At 36.5% G+C, this 19,134-nt stretch overlaps 1 protein-coding gene across 5 annotated transcripts in view; it reads right to left on the reverse strand.

The window, feature by feature from the left end:
• LOC131950962 (teneurin-m) overlaps positions 1-19,134 on the reverse strand; it is an 86,078-nt gene that overhangs the window by 19,126 nt on the left and 47,818 nt on the right. For 4 of the 5 annotated variants that reach the window (XM_059313195.1, XM_059313194.1, XM_059313196.1 and 1 more), the window contains 9 exons: positions 10,267-10,472; positions 9,884-10,015; positions 9,292-9,372; positions 5,978-6,162; positions 5,201-5,327; positions 4,935-5,036; positions 3,452-3,646; positions 1,982-2,197; positions 490-672 (listed from right to left, as the gene is read on the reverse strand). In XM_059313195.1, coding sequence (XP_059169178.1) covers positions 490-672; positions 1,982-2,197; positions 3,452-3,646; positions 4,935-5,036; positions 5,201-5,327; positions 5,978-6,162; positions 9,292-9,372; positions 9,884-10,015; positions 10,267-10,472 — 1,427 coding nt within the window. The remainder of the gene's footprint in view (positions 1-489; positions 673-1,981; positions 2,198-3,451; positions 3,647-4,934; positions 5,037-5,200; positions 5,328-5,977; positions 6,163-9,291; positions 9,373-9,883; positions 10,016-10,266; positions 10,473-19,134) is intronic. The other variant, XM_059313197.1, reaches the window with a different exon arrangement.

Genomic DNA, 19,134 nt, shown 5'->3' on the forward strand with positions numbered 1-19,134 from the left:
TTCAGCATTACTGGCAATATAGTTTTTGAAAATTAAAATAATTTGAAATGAATCTGATGTTGCTTAAATATATATAACACAATATATAACACAATATATTTATAACACAACTAATATAGTGATATAAAAAATGAAAGTAATTCAAATGAATATGTAGAATTTCTTATTTATTTTTGTAAATTATTATGCTATTTGAACTCAAACATAATAAACTAAGACTAGTTTCCAATATGAAATATGTATATATATATATATTTTATTTTTTTCTGAAAAGAAGTTTTGTGGTCGAACAATGTGTTATCACTAGGCTGTGTGGGGAAGGACCAACATTGCTGGAACTGTACCAGGGTTGTAAAAACTCACTGAGTGTGCAGTGTTTCCCATACCAGGGTTGTAAAGACTCACTGAGTGTGCAGTGTTTCCCATACCAGGGTTGTAAAGACTCACTGAGTGTGCAGTGTTTCCCATACCAGGGTTGTAAAGACTCACTGAGTGTGCAGTGTTTCCCATTCCAGCCCTTGTCACACATACAGGAGCCATTGTTGCACTGGCCATGTAGGTCACACCTGTGGTTACACTCCAGCTGGTCACAGAGAGCACCTGCCCAACCTGAGGCGCACACACAACGCTGGTTCTCACACCTCCCATGTATACACTCCAGGCGACAAATTTCTGAAATAAGACGCACCACATTTTTAAATTTCTGAAATAAGACGCACCACATTTTTAAATTTCTGAAATAAGACATACCAGTTTTTTAAATTTCTGAAATTATGCAACCACATTTTTAAATTTCTGAAATTATGCAACCACATTTTTAAATTTCTGAAATTATGCAACCACATTTTTAAATTTCTGAAATTATGCAACCACATTTTTTAACTAAAACCTACGTCAACTGTTCAGTCAGTATTATTGTCTTACTACACTCTTAAAACAGTAATAATTGAAAATCTATAGCTAAGATTTTAATATTGAAAATTGTGCTTTAGGAAATTTTAACTGATAAAATGAAATATTATACAACAATAGCTCTAGTGTTTCAATGAAATTAAATTAAGTGCACAGATTTGATAGTCTAACATATTTAGCATGCATTAAAACTGTAAAAATATCATGTAAAAATTCTAAGAATGTTACATGGTGAGAAAAAGTATTAATTAAAACAATAGAATACAGCAAAGCAAAATAAAAATAAGCAGCTAACAATACATAAAAGAAGCAAAAATAATGCTACAAACTGGCGCTAGTATACAAGTAAATACAATATATAACAGTGAATAAAGAGTAAAGAAAGAATATTATATACATATTTATGATAACCACAATAGTAAACCAAGGAATTCCTTGACATAATTAAAATTTTGAACTATTATAATTACATTGCTGTATACCTGGCTAAGAGAGATGGGCTTACGTCGTTAGGTTTAATTAATTTAATTTTAATTCAGGATTGGTCAACTTAAGCTGGGTGCAGTTAGGTCTTTTGGATATTGAATTAATTATAAGGTAAAGTACATTTGTGTATCCCATGTAATTAAACGTGGCCAACAAAATAAATGAGTAGACTGCTGCATAAAAAAAAGTAAATAAATAGCAGCTTCAATGTAATTTGTTCTGGCCACCACCAATCAGCATGCTAGTTGGTTAAACAAAATCATTTCTATCACAGAACGTTCTTTTAGACTACACTGTGTAAGCTGGGAAATTAAACCTGTCCGTCCTTTCACTGTATTGAGTAGATCAAATACTACATTTTGTTTACAAAGTGCATTTTTTTAATGTAGGATACAAGAAAACAGGCAAGCAAATAACTGAAGAAAAAGTACACTCATCAGGCCTTTAGTCATCATCACAAATCACTACCAAATCAAAAGGATGTTATTAATCAGCAATCCTCATTGAACTGATATAGCAGTAGATTAGAAGAGATCTATAATCAATCAATACCAGTTTTAAAAAGGTTGTATTGATTGTTTACCTGTCTCACAGCTGATGCCAGTGAAATGGCGCTTACAATCACAGCGGCTGGTGTCCACATCGTACAGCCCATTCCCTGAGCAGTTTTTGGAGCACAGCTGGGTCACATTGATCTTATCTTCCATCTTACAGTCAGGGCCTTTAAACCCTCTAAAGCAGTGGCATGTGCCCAGAATACACGCGCCATTTCCGGAACAATTAGGCATCAAACAGTCCACTAAAGTAGACAATGGTTTTGGAAGTGTAATGGTATGGTGCAAAGATTTTTCCAATGAAACTAGGATAACATTGTTGAGTTATAGTTGCCTTGGTTATTTGTGAGGTCTAGTATTACTCTGTTAGTACATAAATTGAAAGAAATGAACTGCTCAGAAAAGATATGGTGAACAGGCCATCCTAAAGGCAGAATCAGAGAAGAAAATATGTTGGGCTGCCTAATGGCAGGGAATTAAAACAACACTGATTATTTAACATAGCTTCTAGTTATTTCTAGGCTTAACTGTAATATTAACGGCAACGCTGCAAATAAATCAGGAGTTTTACATCATTTTGATTAAAGATAAATGTTTATATTTTTACCAGCTTATTGTCTACTCTGCTTGAAAAAAAATAAAGCTATAAAAATGAGACAGTTCTACAAAACAATAATCTTAAACAAAGACTAGAATGTATGTTAAACAAAAATTATCTGTAAAAAAATTGTTTTCAAAATGTTCATATCAGATCATCCGCCATAGACACCAGAATTTAGATTATTCAACCTAAATTTGTGAAGGATTGGTTCATATTTCATCAAAATACAACACCTGACAAAGTGACATTAGCGTAATTGTTCTTTTTGAAATTGGCTTCCATTGATTGTGTAAAATCTAAATACACAAACAATGACATGATTGTTTAGGCTATATATATTGAAAAGATTCTTAATTATAAAAATAATTTAAAATAAGCAGACAGAGGTAAAAAAACAAACAGTGGCCCTGTAAGAACTGGTTCAACACAGACTGGCCACATGATTCAACTCTAAAAATAGATCATATCTAACAGAAATAACAAATAACATAAATTGGGAGTTCTTAACACATAAACATTGCATGCAAAAAACAATTAAAAAGCAAGTAAAAATGTGTACAATGATTTGTGAGAGAGAATCTGTGCAGAATGAAGCAAAATATTAATGGCATAGAAAGAGGAATGGTGTACCCATATGTTCTCCACTTCATACATTATAAAAGTTGTAATGATTTTTTTTTCTTCCAGTTTAACATGGTGACCTTATTGAAGTATTATTGGCTTAGACATGTTCAAGTTGTTTTCTTAAATATGCTAAAGAAAAGTTTTTATATTTTGGTTAAAAATTTAGTAAGTAATTGAGCTTGAGGTTTGATGAGAATATATAGGTATTTTAAAATACAAAGCAGAAGTGGTACATTCTGAACACAAAGTGTACGCCTAGAGCAAGGTGACTGACCTATGGCACAATCTGATCCTTGGAAGCCTGTGAAGCACACACACTGTCCATTGATGCAATGACCATTGTTGTTACAGCTGGGCACAGCACACTCAGATTCCCTCAGGTCACACTCCACACCTTTCCAGCCCTGGTTGCACTGACACTGTCCCCTCAGGTAGACTCCGTTACCACTACACAGGAGTGGGCACACACCTGGACAAAACAAGTTTAGAGATTAGTTACATATCACCTCAGGTCTGTGTCCAAATTATGGGTGGAATACACCTGTCAAGTTAGAATAAATAGGTATGTATAAAAACTGGTTTGTATGATGGGTGGAATACATTAATCATTATAATAAAAAGGTTTGTATGATGGGTGGAATACACCTGTCAAGTTAGAATAAATAGGTATCTATAAAAACAGGTTTGTATGATGGTTGGAATACATCAATTGTTATAATAAAAAGGTTAGTATGATGGTTGGACTATGTCAGTTTTTAGAATAAAAAGGTTTGTATGAAGGTTGGACTACATCAGTTGTTAAAATAAAAAGGTTTCTATGATGGGTGAAACACATCTGCTAAATTTTTTGTCTAGAAGTAAGGAAGATAACAGTCTTTTAAAAATAGATAATGTTGTCTGACATTTAAAAAATCAATACTTTCTAAATCACATGGTGGTTAAAAACTATGCAATTATATCTACAACATGTTTATTTTTTTATTGAAATAATTTTCTTCTAAGCCTGTATATGAGTAGGGCACAGCTGATCTGTATAGAGCAGCACAAGAGATGTGTAAAAACTGTGTTCTCAGACTGGTTGATACAATCCAGCCCCCACCCACGGGGAGTTACTGACAATACCCCGGAGACCACTGACTCATCCCATAAAGAATTTAATCTGTCTTGTGAAACTTTATATTCCTAACATTCACAAATTACTAATTAGCCTTGGTGATGAATGCTGCTTGATATGTATCTAAACAGCTTAAACCCAAAAAACCACTTTGAGGAATCCTCTAGAGGTTACATGTGTATTTCCATTGCCAGTGACCAAATCCATTGTCACTGTAAAAGATGTGGTCACGGAGTGCTATTCAGTTTCTGTCCTATCCAATTAGGTTGGCCACTATAGCTATGTAGTGCATCAAGGTTTGGAATCCAATAGCTTTAGTCATACGGAATTACATTAGCTTGTTTAGACTGTATTAGGCTTTGGAATCCAGTTTTCATGAAATAAAATGCCAGCAGTTTAAAACATCACGGAAGTTAGTTCCAATGAAAACTCACATTCACTGTGTGCATACAATCAAATAAAAAGATGTAGTAACTGTCAAGAATGGTTTGTGCACAACTTGTTTAAAGACCATAAGATTATGGTACAGGAATTTATCTTTATTGAAGAAAACTTTCTATACAAAAGAATGTTTTATGATGCAGCTTAAAATTTTTGTAAATAATCAAATTTAAAATGTAGATTGTGAGAAATGATTCCTTACCCTGTGAGCAGTCCCAGCCTGTATAACCAGGGAAGCAGCGACAGATGCGATCCTTGCATTCTCCATTCCCATGGCAATCATTCGGACAATTTGTTTCCATTGCTAATTTTTTTTTTTAAAAAGAATTGCGCATATTTTTATGCTAAATAAATAAATTCCATTTCATCTACATATTTCTTTTAATTATGTAGAGAGATCAAATTTTAATATGTAATCAAAAAAGCTCTAATTAACTAACTAATGAGGTTATAATTTCTGTGACTCACCATGTGCAGTAGCAGTTAGAACAATGGACTGATAAGTCTCTCTGTCATTGAATATTCCAATGAACCAGTTGCCTCTATCCATGTACTGTACCAGAGCAGTGTCTCGGGCAAAGTAGTCATTCCCCAGCTAAAATATTAAAAAGTAGTCATTCCCAAGATAAATCAATACAAAGTAGTCATTCCCCAGCTAAAGTATTACAGAGTAGTCATTCCCCAGCTAAAGTATTACAGAGTAGTCATTCCCAAGATAAATCAATAAAAAGTAGTCATTCCCCAGCTAAAGTATTACAAATTAGTTATTCACCAGCTAAAACATTACACATTAGTTATTCACCAGCTAAAACAATACAAAGTAGTCATTCCCAGCTAAAACAATACAAAGTAGTCATTCCCAGCTAAAACAATACAAAGTAGTCATTCCCAGCTAAAACAATACAAAGTAGTCATTCCCAGCTAAAACAATACAAAGTAGTCATTCCCAGCTAAAACAATACAAAGTAGTCATTCCCAAGATAAATCAATACAAAGTAGTCATTCCCCAGCTAAAACAATACAAAGTAGTCATTCCCAGCTAAAACAATACAAAGTAGTCATTCCCAAGATAAATCAATAAAAAGTAGTCATTCCCCAGCTAAAACATTACACATTAGTTATTCACCAACTAAAACAATACAAAGTAGCCATTGTCCAACTAAACCAATACAAAGTAGCCATTGTCCAACTAAACCAATACAAAGTAGCCATTGTCCAACTAAACCAATGTACTGATGAACCTACCACTGCTCTCTTTGATCTGACCCCCATCCTGATGCCATCTATAACCTTGAAGAAGTCAAACTGTATGTGTGAGGGTGGCATCCCCTTTCTCCCATAGATGCCAACCTTTGCATCACTGGGGACAGACAGGTTCAACTTGACACTTCCAGCAGACTTCTGCTCCAGTTGATTCATCCAGAAGGTTCCTACAACCAGATCAGGATTTTGGTTAGGTGGGCTATGGCTCTACTACAAGGTCAATTACATTCATTCATCTTTTAACATATCTATATATATAATTCTCTTCTGGGAGCCGTTAGAAAACAAGCTGCAAGCGCGCGCCTTGCAGTCCCCTCTCTTCCTCTCTATCGCTACCACCCAAACCCCCCCCACCCCCCTCACCCCCACCCCCACCCCCCTCACATGGTCAGGTGAGTTGTAGTTCACGCTAAATGTTTAGTTTGGTGACGGCTATTAGGGGCAGATAATTGAGTTTGAAACTATTTTAAACTTAGAGGAGGTAACTAAGAGGAGGCTTCTTTCACGGGGGGGGGGGGGGGGGGGGGGGGGAAATGGGGGTTTAAAGAAAATATTTTCAGTGGCAGCATTGGTACTGTCAAATTCACAAATTATGAATTACTGAAAAGTAGAAAAAACAACTAAATAGCGACGTATGATACACCGCGGGTCGGCTAGTACATTATAAAAGTTCTGTTATGGAGGATAAATACAAGTTATAAAGGACAAGTACAATTGTTTAAGTTTTAAACCAAGGAACAAATTCTAAAAACCAATTATCATTCCAAAAAAAATAAAATAAGTAGGTACCTTAAGTTATTGAAATAAAAACTACAAGTGTGGTATTGCCAGGGAGGAAATAATTAATTAAACTAACAGAAAAAAAAATTAACATAAATCTGTCTAACATAATGGAAGACTGTTTTCAAAATGTGGGTAAGTGAACAAAAAATTTGATTGAGCTTTCAAAGGATGTTTGAAAAAAAAAAATGAAAACATCTCCGGTCATTTATCATCTTTTCCAGTCCATCACAGAGCCATAAACAGCCTTTTTTAAAGAGTTTCAGGGAAGAACAGCTAAAAATATGTTTAATTCTTCTTCATATTCTGTAACTGTCAGAAAGATAAAAGCTAAGATGGGAGAGATAGTCAGCCTCTGAGATAAGCACAAGTGAGTTGCTTAAAATGCCACTTTGACAAATGGGTACATTCTATTTTATTTTTACAATCTTCAATTGCTTTTTTGCCCAACTGAAGTTTAATTTTACGGACAACCAGCTTCCTTCCTTACATAATTACAATCCTAATGAATGACATGGTAATTTAAACCTGAGGATTCAAGATTAATAAGTACAATTATTTAAATACTCCCCTCACTAATAATCAGTGAAGGCAACTGGCCAATGTTATTTGATAGTAAAAAAAAATGTTCATGTTGAAAAGTATAGATTTTAAACTTAATATGCCAATGGGATGTGTTAAAAATAGCTATACTTGGGATGAGGTAACTATGGCAACAGACATATTTTCATGCAGAATCACCTCAAGCTAGCTGCTAAATGTGAATAGAGAATACAGAGAAATGTTGATACTTTATGTAGGTGTTTCAATAACATGTGAATAGAGAATACAGAGAAATGTTGAAACTTTATGTAGGTGTTTCAATAACATGTGAATAGAGAATACAGAGAAATGTTGAAACTTTATGAAATTGTTTCAATAACATGTGAATAGAGAATACAGAGAAATGTTGAAACTTTATGAAATTGTTTCAATAACATGTGAATAGAGAATACAGAGAAATGTTGATACTTTATGTAGGTGTTTCAATAACATGTGAATAGAGAATACAGAGAAATGTTGAAACTTTATGATAGTGTTTCAATAACAGATGAATAGAGAATCCAGAGAAATGTTGAAACTTTATGATAGTGTTTCAATAACATGTGAATAGAGAATACAGAGAAATGTTGAAACTTTATGATAGTGTTTCAATAACAGATGAATAGAGAATACAGAGAAATGTTGAAACTTTATGATAGTGTTTCAATAACAGATGAATAGAGAATCCAGAGAAATGCTGAAACTTTATGATAGTGTTTCAATAACATGAGAATAGAGAATACAGAGAAATGCGGAAACTTTAGTGTTTCAATAACATGTGAATAGAGAATACAGAGAAATGTTGAAATTTATGATAGTGTTTCAATAACATGTGAATATAGAATACAGAAATATGCTGAAACTTTATGGTAATGTTTCAATAACATGAGAATAGAGAATACAGAAAAATATTGAAACTTTATTGTTTCAATAACAGATGAATAGAGAATACAGAGAAATGCTGAAACTTTATGAAAGTGTTTTAATAACATGAGAATAGAGAATACAGAGAAATGTTGAAACTTGAGGATAGTGTTTCAATAACATGTGAATAGAGAATACAGAGAAATGTTGAAACTTTAGTGTTTCAATAACCTGTGAATAGAGAATACAGAGAAATGTATTTTTTTTCAGTAAAGACATACATCGCCAATAAAATATCCATTTGAGGTCAGGGTATAAAAGTTAAACAGTTATACAAATGCAGGTAAAACAGCGTTGAATGTGCAATCGCATACACTAGATAAATGCTGGTATTGTTGGATTTAATTAAATATTGACATTTGAAACAAATTGATTCTATTGAACAATGCTATTTTTAAACTGTACTCTGAAGATGAGGGGAATTTCCCCAGGGTGAATTGGGAAATGAAGGGAAAGGGTGTATGTAAGGGAGGGCAGTGAGGGGGATGGGTGTATGTAGGGGAGAGCAGTGAGAAGGGTGTAGTGGGTTAACTGAGGGCATTAATCATGGAAATGTGAGAGCCTAGAGTAGAGCAATTTGTTAAGTGATAATTGAATGTGGGATTTTTTAGTATTACCAGTTGTTGGATGTAGGCTTTAAAGGAGGACAAACATTTGCTGCTTCAAACAAAAAAATTAATGAAAGTGAAACAAAACATGTGAATGGTTCTTTTTAATTTAAATTAAAAAAGAGAATCATTTAAAGTTCACAATCTAAAAAATCACTGGGCTAAAAAAAGTCAGTTAAATATTTATGATTGAAATATTTTTTTACACAATTCATTTCTTTTTGCTTGTTTTTTTTTTTATAGTGTTTAAAAATTACATTGTAAAATAATAAAAGCTTTTCAAAATTAATTTAATGTAATATTCTTTTTGTGTGTGAGCTTTATATCAGACCAAATATTGTGTGCAAAAAAGTGAAAAATATTTAATTAGATTAATTAAAGCCTGTGATAAATGAATCTTACCAGGTGGCACTGATTTGGAGGCTAACCGACCAGGTATCAAAACAGATGGAGGTTCAGAGGTTGCATAACCCATATGGTGTCCTGAAAAGTACCAGTCAATCTTCAAATATGGAAATATTATTTTAAAAGAGTGGATGATTTGCTTATTTTATTTATTTCACATGCATTTTTTTTTGTTTTAGGTTTATACAAACTATGGGCACCTATAAGACAAAGTTACACAGTTTAATAGAAAATATACACAGCTCACTAATGCTTAGATAAAAACTACTGAAGATTATCTACATTTGGTTAACTTCATTGGCTAAGACTAGAAACAGAGCACACTGAGAGAATTAAAGCAGAGCTGGCATGATTAATACATACATATTTCACTGCTTTCTGTCTGTCTGTCTACATAAACATGAATTAGACTTCTCTACAACTTTCAAGTTTTTGACAATGCAATATTTTCATTTTAATTATGGGAAGCTCTGATAACAAAAAGCTATTTAAAAAGGAAATCTTTCTGTCAACAACTACAGCATGGAGCAGATATATTAGTTCAGTGATGATTGTCTGAAGGACCCTAAGGAGAATGTAGAGTAGTTACCTGGGAATTTGGTGTGATCATATCTGTTGTATGTTCTGTTCTGTGGGGGGGAAAGGTGACCAGGATTACTGTGCTCAGAGGAAAATGTTGTACAGTCTTTTTCCACTTTCTCTTCCATAGACATTGAAGTAGCTGGTAAAAGGAATCAAGTATTGTATTGGTCCCATCATTCAAAGTCAGTTATCATTCTTGCTACTTTATGTGAAGAAGTTAAGTTTTTTAAAATAAAAAATTAACACAAAAACGGTACTTTACACTAATATTACTGAAGTTTCATAAATTATTGGAACCTCAAAAAAAAAAGAAAATAACCTATTTGACTAATTAACAAATAGCATTTGAAAGTCCAAACAAAAAATTTCTGTTTTAAATAGTGCGTCTACCTGCAAAATAAACTGTGCATGCTAATAGTCCCACACACATAACTAGAAGTATTAATGCAGTGCAGCGCCATGTGCATCTCTGCTGTAATTTCTTCTGCATGCGGTTTCCAGCAGAGCTGAACTTGGAATAATAGCGATAGTCTTGTTGGTAACTACCAGCGGGAATGCTTGGGGTAATGCCAAATTGAGGATAACTCATAAGTTGTCTGAAAAAGTCAATGAAATCAATTAAAAAAAAACTTAAGCAAATCAATCGGGTTAGACAAAGACAGTCAGTGGGTCAATTCTACTGTGTGGTTTACATTAGCCAGTGGGGTTGATGTAGTGGAGCAGAGGTCTGTCTTCAGCAGCACCGTCCCTCCATGTAAAGGAAGGAAGTTGTGGTGGGAGGGGGTGGGTGGTGGGAAGGGGGGGGGGGGGGCTGAAAATAAGGTGGCAGCTCCAAATTGAAAGCACACCCCAGGGCCAATGATGTAAATGAAAATGATTTTTTTACAACACCTCTTCCAAGACAAAAAAAAAATCTTGACCCATATTTCTCATATAAAGAAAACTAATTTTAATGTCAATTTATTTCTTCCTTTAAAAATTACAATTCATCATCTTATGTTAAATATGTCTGCATTTTTTAAAATGAGGGTGGTAGCCTATACAAGTTTTTCTAATCTCTTGAAGTAGATCCTCCAGCTGGCTTAGGCATGGGGGTTGCAGGAAAAATATAATCAGTAATTACAGAAGTATTAACAGTTAACAACAAAATATTTTTTACTGCTATTACATCTGGCATACAAGCGTGTAAGTCATAATATTTAAATCTGTGTTATAATATGTAACTTTAGATATGTAAAGGTCAAAGATTAATATGAGTAATCTAGGACAGGGGATATAATACTTAAACAACTGTCACTATTAACTCCCCTGGATGTCACAGAGCCTTGAAAAAAGCAGAGAGTTTAATAGGGGTTATTTAACACCACATGTGGCAAAATAAATGTGGGTGTAATCTTTCCTGCGGCTGATCCTCACAGCATTTGTCAGACTGATGTTATTTCCACAAAAGAAATTTTCTTCAAAGGTAAAAATAGAGTGGGGGATTGGGTTTAAAAAATGTATTAAAATCAGCCAGTTTTTTTGTTGTTTCATTCTGAGGCCATTTGCAATGAGAAAAGTACAGACAAAATATCTAGGTTCACATTGAGAAAACCAGTGTTGTATGTGTGGCATTAAACATGTTTACATTTCTATCCATCAAATGTTTGTATATTTGTCTACAAGCTCCATGATTGTCACAATAAATATGTCTGTCTGCTGTTGGTCTATTCATATGTCACTCAGCACAGCATTCTTGATTAAGAATGTTGGAAGCAATCAATAAAATCTTGTTCAATAAACTGGCTAACTGTGTAAATATTAGAACTATTTTTAATTTAGTTATTCAAATTTAAATATTTTATAAAATGGTTATTGCCTAAAAGCTTTGTTACCTAAATATGTTCAGACAATAACCGTATAATTTTAACAATTATGGAGGCAGAATGCAAGAACCTATCTACTCATTCATTACTGAGGTAGAATACAAGAACCTATCTACTAATTCATTAATGAGGCAGAATACAAGAACCTACTCATTCATTACTGAGGTAGAATACAAGAACCTATCTACTAATTCATTAATGAGGCAGAATACAAGAACCTACTCATTTATTACTGAGGCAGAGTGCAAGAACCTATCTACTCATTCATTACTGAGGCAGAATACAAGAACCATGAATTTCAACTCATGAATTACCTTTACTACTGCTTTACTAGATACAATAATCTTATGCTTAAAAAACTACTTTATGTTTTCCTTAGAAATGTTAATTAACACAAAGATATTTCTGTGATGTAAAAAAAAAAAATGCATCAAGGAAATATTTCTCAAAACCTATACAGCCTTTCCTAAAGGTGAGGATAAAAAGAGGGCAAGAAAATTTGATCCAATAAGAAAGTGGATGTAAATGTGTATTCAATTAAACAGAGTGCAAAAAATTGTTTCCTAAGCTTGCACATTGTGAGGGAAGATGGAAAGTTTCAATATAAAGCAAAACTGCAGCATTTTTCTTCCTCCATTCTACAAGAGTGACAGCTGAGAGCTGGAACACATTATCAATTTACTCAATGAAACAATGGCAGAGGGCTGGGGGGAATCTAGCACAGTTCATTCATCATCAACAGGATCATGTCTTGAAGACAATTAAAGACAACAGCAAACATGAATGTGAGCCCACAACATGAGCCTATGAGTTCTATCATCCCAGTTGTTGCTGGAGGAATGTCAAACTTCAGGTACCAGGTTACAGGCAGACAATCTAGGGCTCTCTTCCACTAAACATATTACATCCACAAGGTTTTATAAGGCTGTCTTAAATATGGGATCCCTGGGAGTTTAGCCTTCAGTTTGTGGGTAAAGCACATTTCTAGGAGAAATTAACCTATCATCATAGCCATACATGCATAAGGTTTAGTATGGTCAACTGAATTTATGTTTTAACTATTGTTGTTATACTTTGTCATAAATCAACAAAGTTTTACTCAAGTAAGAAAGGAGATTAACTCTAATTCATCTGCACCATGTGTCTTGAGTACGAACGGGAAATGATGATGATGATGAAAGGAGGGTCACCCAGGAGTAACAAGCATAAAAGCGATACAATGTATTTAGGATGTCAGGACTTAGTTAATATATGACTGCAATTATAGCAAATAATGACCCATGTGGCTTAAATACTGAGTTACTGAATTAGTTAAGGTCTAAACAGGGAGTAGTGTAATGAAGTAGATTAATTCTGGATACCTACTGTGGGATCTTCCTCCCATCCCCAATACATCTTACAGCTATACGAGGATTTTACTTATACCGTACACCCACCAACCGGCCACACCGCTACGTGGAACATCTCTGTATGGCATACCGATTGGGCTATTATCGATCTTCTTCATGTTAACTTGACGTGTACATATTCACAGATGCGTCGCTTGTGGAGATTTTCCTCAATATTTTAGGGGGATCCAGTCGGACACCGTGATGTCTGTTGGCTGGGGGGGGGGGGGGATGGGTTTTGTCGCTTGTAGAATGAGCCGCTTATGTTATGAATAGTTAAAATATATTTTAACCTCCACAATACCTCAATCTAGCTCTCAATATCGATTTTAATCCAGCTATGAAGATTATTATTTATATCTCGTCTTCAAATTGAATACTTTCTATTGCGCTACACACACAAGTGAGGACTTTATTGAATTTGTTTTTTAAATCGTCCCCTACTATGACGATGGTCCATTCGTTATTTTCTAAGGTATAATTATTGTTAGCCTAACAAGGAGCTGACAGAAGGTCAGGTGGGGAAAAAAGTTATAATTAAGGATAACCTCAAACGATTTGACACAAGCTAGTGGACCTGCCAACAACGCGATGGAGACAACCCGTTATGTTGACCGTTATGTTGACCGTTACGTGTGCGGTTTCTGCCGCGGAAACATTGAATAAATAAACATGGTGTTAATTGCGCAATTGTTTGTCCGCCTGTGAGTGAAGGGAGCATAATCTGTGTACACGAGTGGAGCTGTGGACAGCTCACGGTGGATGATGCGCACAGCTGTGGATGGATGAAGCAGACAGCTCTGGCTGGATGATGAATGGATGATTGATCAGTTGGAGAAATCTCCCCAAGATATGTTTTTACCACTAGGTTTTTAATAAACCCGATCTTGTGGTTATTGAATGGTGTTTAATTGACGACACGGGGGAAGTGGGGGAAGGGGGGTGAAAGTGGGAAATATGGAAGATAAAAACATTCGTAAAAATATGCAAGGGAATTTTAGCCAATTGGGTTGCTATTGGGAACGTTAAAGAATTTTAAAGTTACACGTCGTTAATACGGGAAAAAAATATTCCACTTGCGTGTTGATTTCTCTGTTGAGTTAAACACCATAGTGTGTGGTAAACTGATTGAAATCGATGACTAGAGAACAATATACTTTGTGTTGTACACAATATATACTAGGAAGAATGGCTCTTGATAAAATGTTAATGCTCCGGGTTTGTGGGATACCGACCTGGTCAAACGGGGAATGAAAAAGTTCAACTAGTTTAAGCCATTTCGGCTGCATCACGAAAGTAAATAGATTTGGTAAAAAAAACTGGACTGGTTTTAATTCAAGAATGAACGAGGTAAATTACTGATTAGATTGATTTTTTTTAACCTACATAACAGTAGCACTGGTGAAGGCGAGCGTGTAAAATTTGATGGATGTCCCCATGAATTTTTTATCGGGCGCTCAAACTTTTTCTATTATGACGATTCTTTGTAGCACGGTACCAAAAACTGACAATCCTCTCGCTCCCTCGAGATCCCCTGCATCCGGGCATCTCTCACGTGATCTAAGTCCTTTAATCGATACATGCTCGCGTGTGCTTTTATTGCGTCCACTGACACGTGACCAGACGGTGTCCACGGTCTGACTAACATACAGACAGCAACGCTTTGGCTTTACGGTCTGACTAACATACAGACATGTGACTAGCACTGTGTCCACGGTCTGACTAACATACAGACAGCAACGCTTTGGCTTTACGGTCTGACTAACATACAGACATGTGACTAGCACTATGTCCACGGTCTGACTAACATACATACATGTGACTAGCACTGTGTCCACGGTCTGACTAACATACAGACAGCAACGCTTTGGCTTTACGGTCTGACTAACATACAGACAGCAACGCTTTGGCTTTACGGTGTGACTAACATACAGACATGTAACGCAGTGTCCACGGTCTGACTAACATACAGACAGCAACCCTTTGGTTTTACGGTCTGACTAACATACAGACAGCAACGCTTTGGCTTTACGGTCTGACTAACATACAGACATGTGACAAGCACTGTGTCCACGGTCTGACTAACATACATACATGTGACTAGCACTGTGTCCACGGTCTGACTAACATACAGACAGCAACGCTTTGGCTTTACGGTCTGACTAACATACAGACATGTGACAAGCACTGTGTCCACGGTCTGACTAACATACAGACATGTGACAAGCACTGTGTCCACGGTCTAACATACAGACATGTGACTAGCACTGTGTCCACGGTCTAACCTACAGACATGTGACTTGTAGGCTTGCTAACACACTGCGAGACAGGTTTGAGCACGTCATAAAACTGGCACGGATAACCCAACAATTAGCGCTGCAGGAAGACAGCAAAGGGCGAGCAGCCTTGTGTTTCAAACTGACCTTTTAATTAAACACCAGTCTGTAAGAGTATCTGCGGCTATCGACTCTATGAACAGCAAAGGCATTGTTGGAGATTATCGTCCTAAAACAATATCATTGATGTGTAACTCTTTAAGGCAACTCTGCGATGGTGTTCAACAAATATAAAAAAATGGCTAAAGAAATAAACCCGCGTGCCGATCAAATAAATCATTGAGTGCTGGGACATTTTTTCAATCAAATACTGACGTCATCCATACAGCAGACGACTAAACCACCTAACCAGAGAGTGGTTGATATACACAGAAACGTGTCCAGGAAGGAGAAACCAATTAAAAATTCTGCTCCCACTGAAAAATTCAGTTTGCTTTAAAGACTGTCGCTCAATTCCATCAATTGAAGCTACTGTGATTGTACGCGCGTGCGACCCCCGTTTCTCCCCCACACAAAAACCGTGTGTAATGAGATTAAAACTTTTCCCCTTTCAACCAATTTATACGTGTATCTCTGTGTGAGGGAAAGCGTGGGTTGAGTGGAAGAACGTTTAAAGTTTATTAGTTAGTGGTAATTCAATCCCTATCTGGGACGGAGCATTAAGGCTTCCTCCATCCCGATGGCGCTCCCCAGGGCGCGGGGCGACACCCCAAGCTAATGCTTACACCAAGGGACGTGACGCACCAGAGTGATAATGAAGCCGCCTTTGCCAATTGCATAATACAAGCTGGGCGCAGACCTCGTCTGATCAGCGCAAGACCTTCGGGGAATGGTGCACTAGCGTGAAAACTGAGGGCCCGCTTATCCTGGCCAGTGGCCGCATGTTCTGTTAAAACTGAGGCCCGCTTATCCTGGCCAGTGGCCGCATGTGTTAAAACTGAGGCCCGCTTATCCTGGCCAGTGGCCGCATGTTCTGTTAAAACTGAGGCCCGCTTATCCTGGCCAATGACCGCATGTTCTGTTAAAACTGAGGCCCGCTTATCCTGGCCACAAGTTGTGTTAAACTAAGGCCCGCTTATCCTGGCCAGTGGCCGCATGTTGTGTTAAAACTAAGGCCCGCTTATCCTGGCCAGTGGCCGCATGTGTTAAAACTGAGGCCCGCTTATCCTGGCCAGTGGCCGCATGTTGTGTTAAAACTGAGGCCCGGTTATCCTGGCCTGTGGCCGCATGTTCTGTTAAAACTGAGGCCCGCTTATCCTGGCCAGTGGCCGCAAGTTGTGTTAAAACTGAGGGCCGCTTATCCTGGCCAGTGGTCGCGTGTATGTGGTGCTAAATGTGTAACGTAAATTCGAGTATGTGTTTATGTACATACATACCTATTTGAAATGAAGTAGGAAAGAATAACAACAAAAGTATTTAAAACTTTATGACGTCTTAGAGCTACTTTGGCAGCTCTCTCAAAGCACCACTGATTCGTGCACAGTTTTCTGTATTAGCACGCACGTCAAACTATTATACACAGCAGCATGTTCTTTAGATTATTTATTTCATTAGTGCTGAATATTACAGCGTCAAAAAATTAAACTAACTTGATCAGACAGGAGTTAGCGTTTTCTTTGATATTTCAGGACGAAGAAGCGGTACACTGATTCCAATCAAATGTGGGCAATAACTGATAGAGTTTGGGCTGACATAAGAATAGAGTTTGGGCTGGGAATGTTTTGGTAACCGATGACATAAGAATAGAGTTTGGGCTGGGCATGTTTCGGTAACCGATGACATAAGAATAGAGTTTGGGCTGTGCAGAACTTAGGACTAGGTTAAAGTGTCATTATGTATAGCATATAAATAACACCAAGATCAGCCTATTTTTACTTTTGTGTTTTATTGAGTATAGATCTTAGTGAGAGGCAACTAATTGCACATTTAAATATGGACTTTTCAGTTTTTGTGTGTGATTGTATTTGTAGCACACAGCTAATGTGTCATTGACTGATACTGTGTGGACATTAACTCCAGTAATAAAATAGATCAACTAGCTTTAAGGCCATATCAGAAGAACGTTCTACACATTTCTCTCTAAAGACGAACGAGCTATGGCAGTCTAATTGAGATATAAAATAACAACGTATTTACAAGTAATTGTTTTAATCGGGCATTAATTAGCGCTTCTCAAATTTAATGAAGAAAATTAATTTGATTAGTTTCCTCTGAATGCTCTTTGTTTATGGAGTTAATTCAAAACAACTATCCGTATTAATTAGGTTAACGGGAGAAAATTAATGTCTTCACTTTAAAAGTGTTTTTTTTTTTAGACTGTGCTAAATGAAATGTAAACATCTTTAAAATGATTTTAGTGTTCTGTCCTGGTTTGAATACCATTATGTAGAGGCAAGTTTTGGTTGTTTTAATTGGAAGCATCCTGTAGAAAAACACGAAGAGGATTTTTGCCCAGTGTTTGTGGTAATTTATAGCAAATCGTCTCCATTCTTGTTGGGGACAGAAGAAAGCGGCCAGTGGTATCAGTGCCATTGTCTTTTGGGCCAGATGGAATACAATGGTCCAAAACATGAGCGGCCCCCGGGGAGGGGAGCAGGAAACACGCACGGATGTGGGGGACGATGGGGGGTGGTGCCGGTTTAATCAAAACTCACGGGGCTGGCCTAGTATTGCCGGGGAAAAAATCAATATATAACTAATTAAGTGTAATTCAGGGAAGAGTTGCTCAAAACAGTAACCATTTTAAAGTAATAAACGTTTGAATGGCGCGTCAACACCGGTCAATGGACAAAACAGTGACCATAAATTGATGCCGTTGTTGTTATTTCATGGAAATGAAGCGCCAATAAATAAAATGCTATTTTTGGTTGAAGAGGAAACCCGATAAGAAACGAGCTATTAAATTTGAGGTAGCGTTTGATTCACGCGATGGCTATACAAGATTACATAAACATTTTTTTTTAAAATATGTGCCTCGTTATTTCTCAGCTGACTTTCATCAACCTGCTTCATGAGACCAGCAGTCACAAAGTACTGAGCCTGGTGGTTTAATTTACGAGCTAATGACGACTAGTTGGATCATTTAGAACCTCCAGCCTCCAAGTGCGGTACGTTCCCCGGATGGTGCACCTAGTCCTCCCCCTGAGTTCAAACATTCTCAAGGTCAGAGTTGCGCCCCTTGGAGCTAGCCAATCTCCGTATGACGTGCATTATGCCGTATTGATCGAAAACCAGATACTCATGTTTCACGATAGAACTGACGGGTATATAGTCTATAGTGCTGCCATTTCTAGTAATGTATAGTTTCATCTAAATATCCGCTCCACTAGCTCTTTTATAAGGGGATTAATATCGAAAGCGTGTACGGCTTAGAAAAAAATTAACTTTTTTTTTTGTATCGGCACAAGTGGAAGGTGGAAAAATATAGAGCACTGCAAAGATCGTAGTTGTTTCTGACTGTTGGTGGTGTGGTGGTTGTTGGGTGTGGTGGTTCCCACATTTTTATACCGGTTACCGTGGAAACCCCTGTCAAGATCTGAAGTACTACTGGACAGATGAAGCAGATTACTGGTGTTTATAGGCCACGAGTACGACGAAACTGCACAGCTAGCCCAGGTGCCCATATATCGTCTAGTTTCCCTAGGGTCAAGCACATTATAGAGATGGGTA

This window comes from Physella acuta, unplaced genomic scaffold, assembly GCF_028476545.2.
Source record: "Physella acuta isolate Inbredline_101_S28 unplaced genomic scaffold, ASM2847654v3 ptg000792l, whole genome shotgun sequence".
In the NCBI taxonomy this organism is placed as follows: domain Eukaryota; kingdom Metazoa; phylum Mollusca; class Gastropoda; family Physidae; genus Physella; species Physella acuta.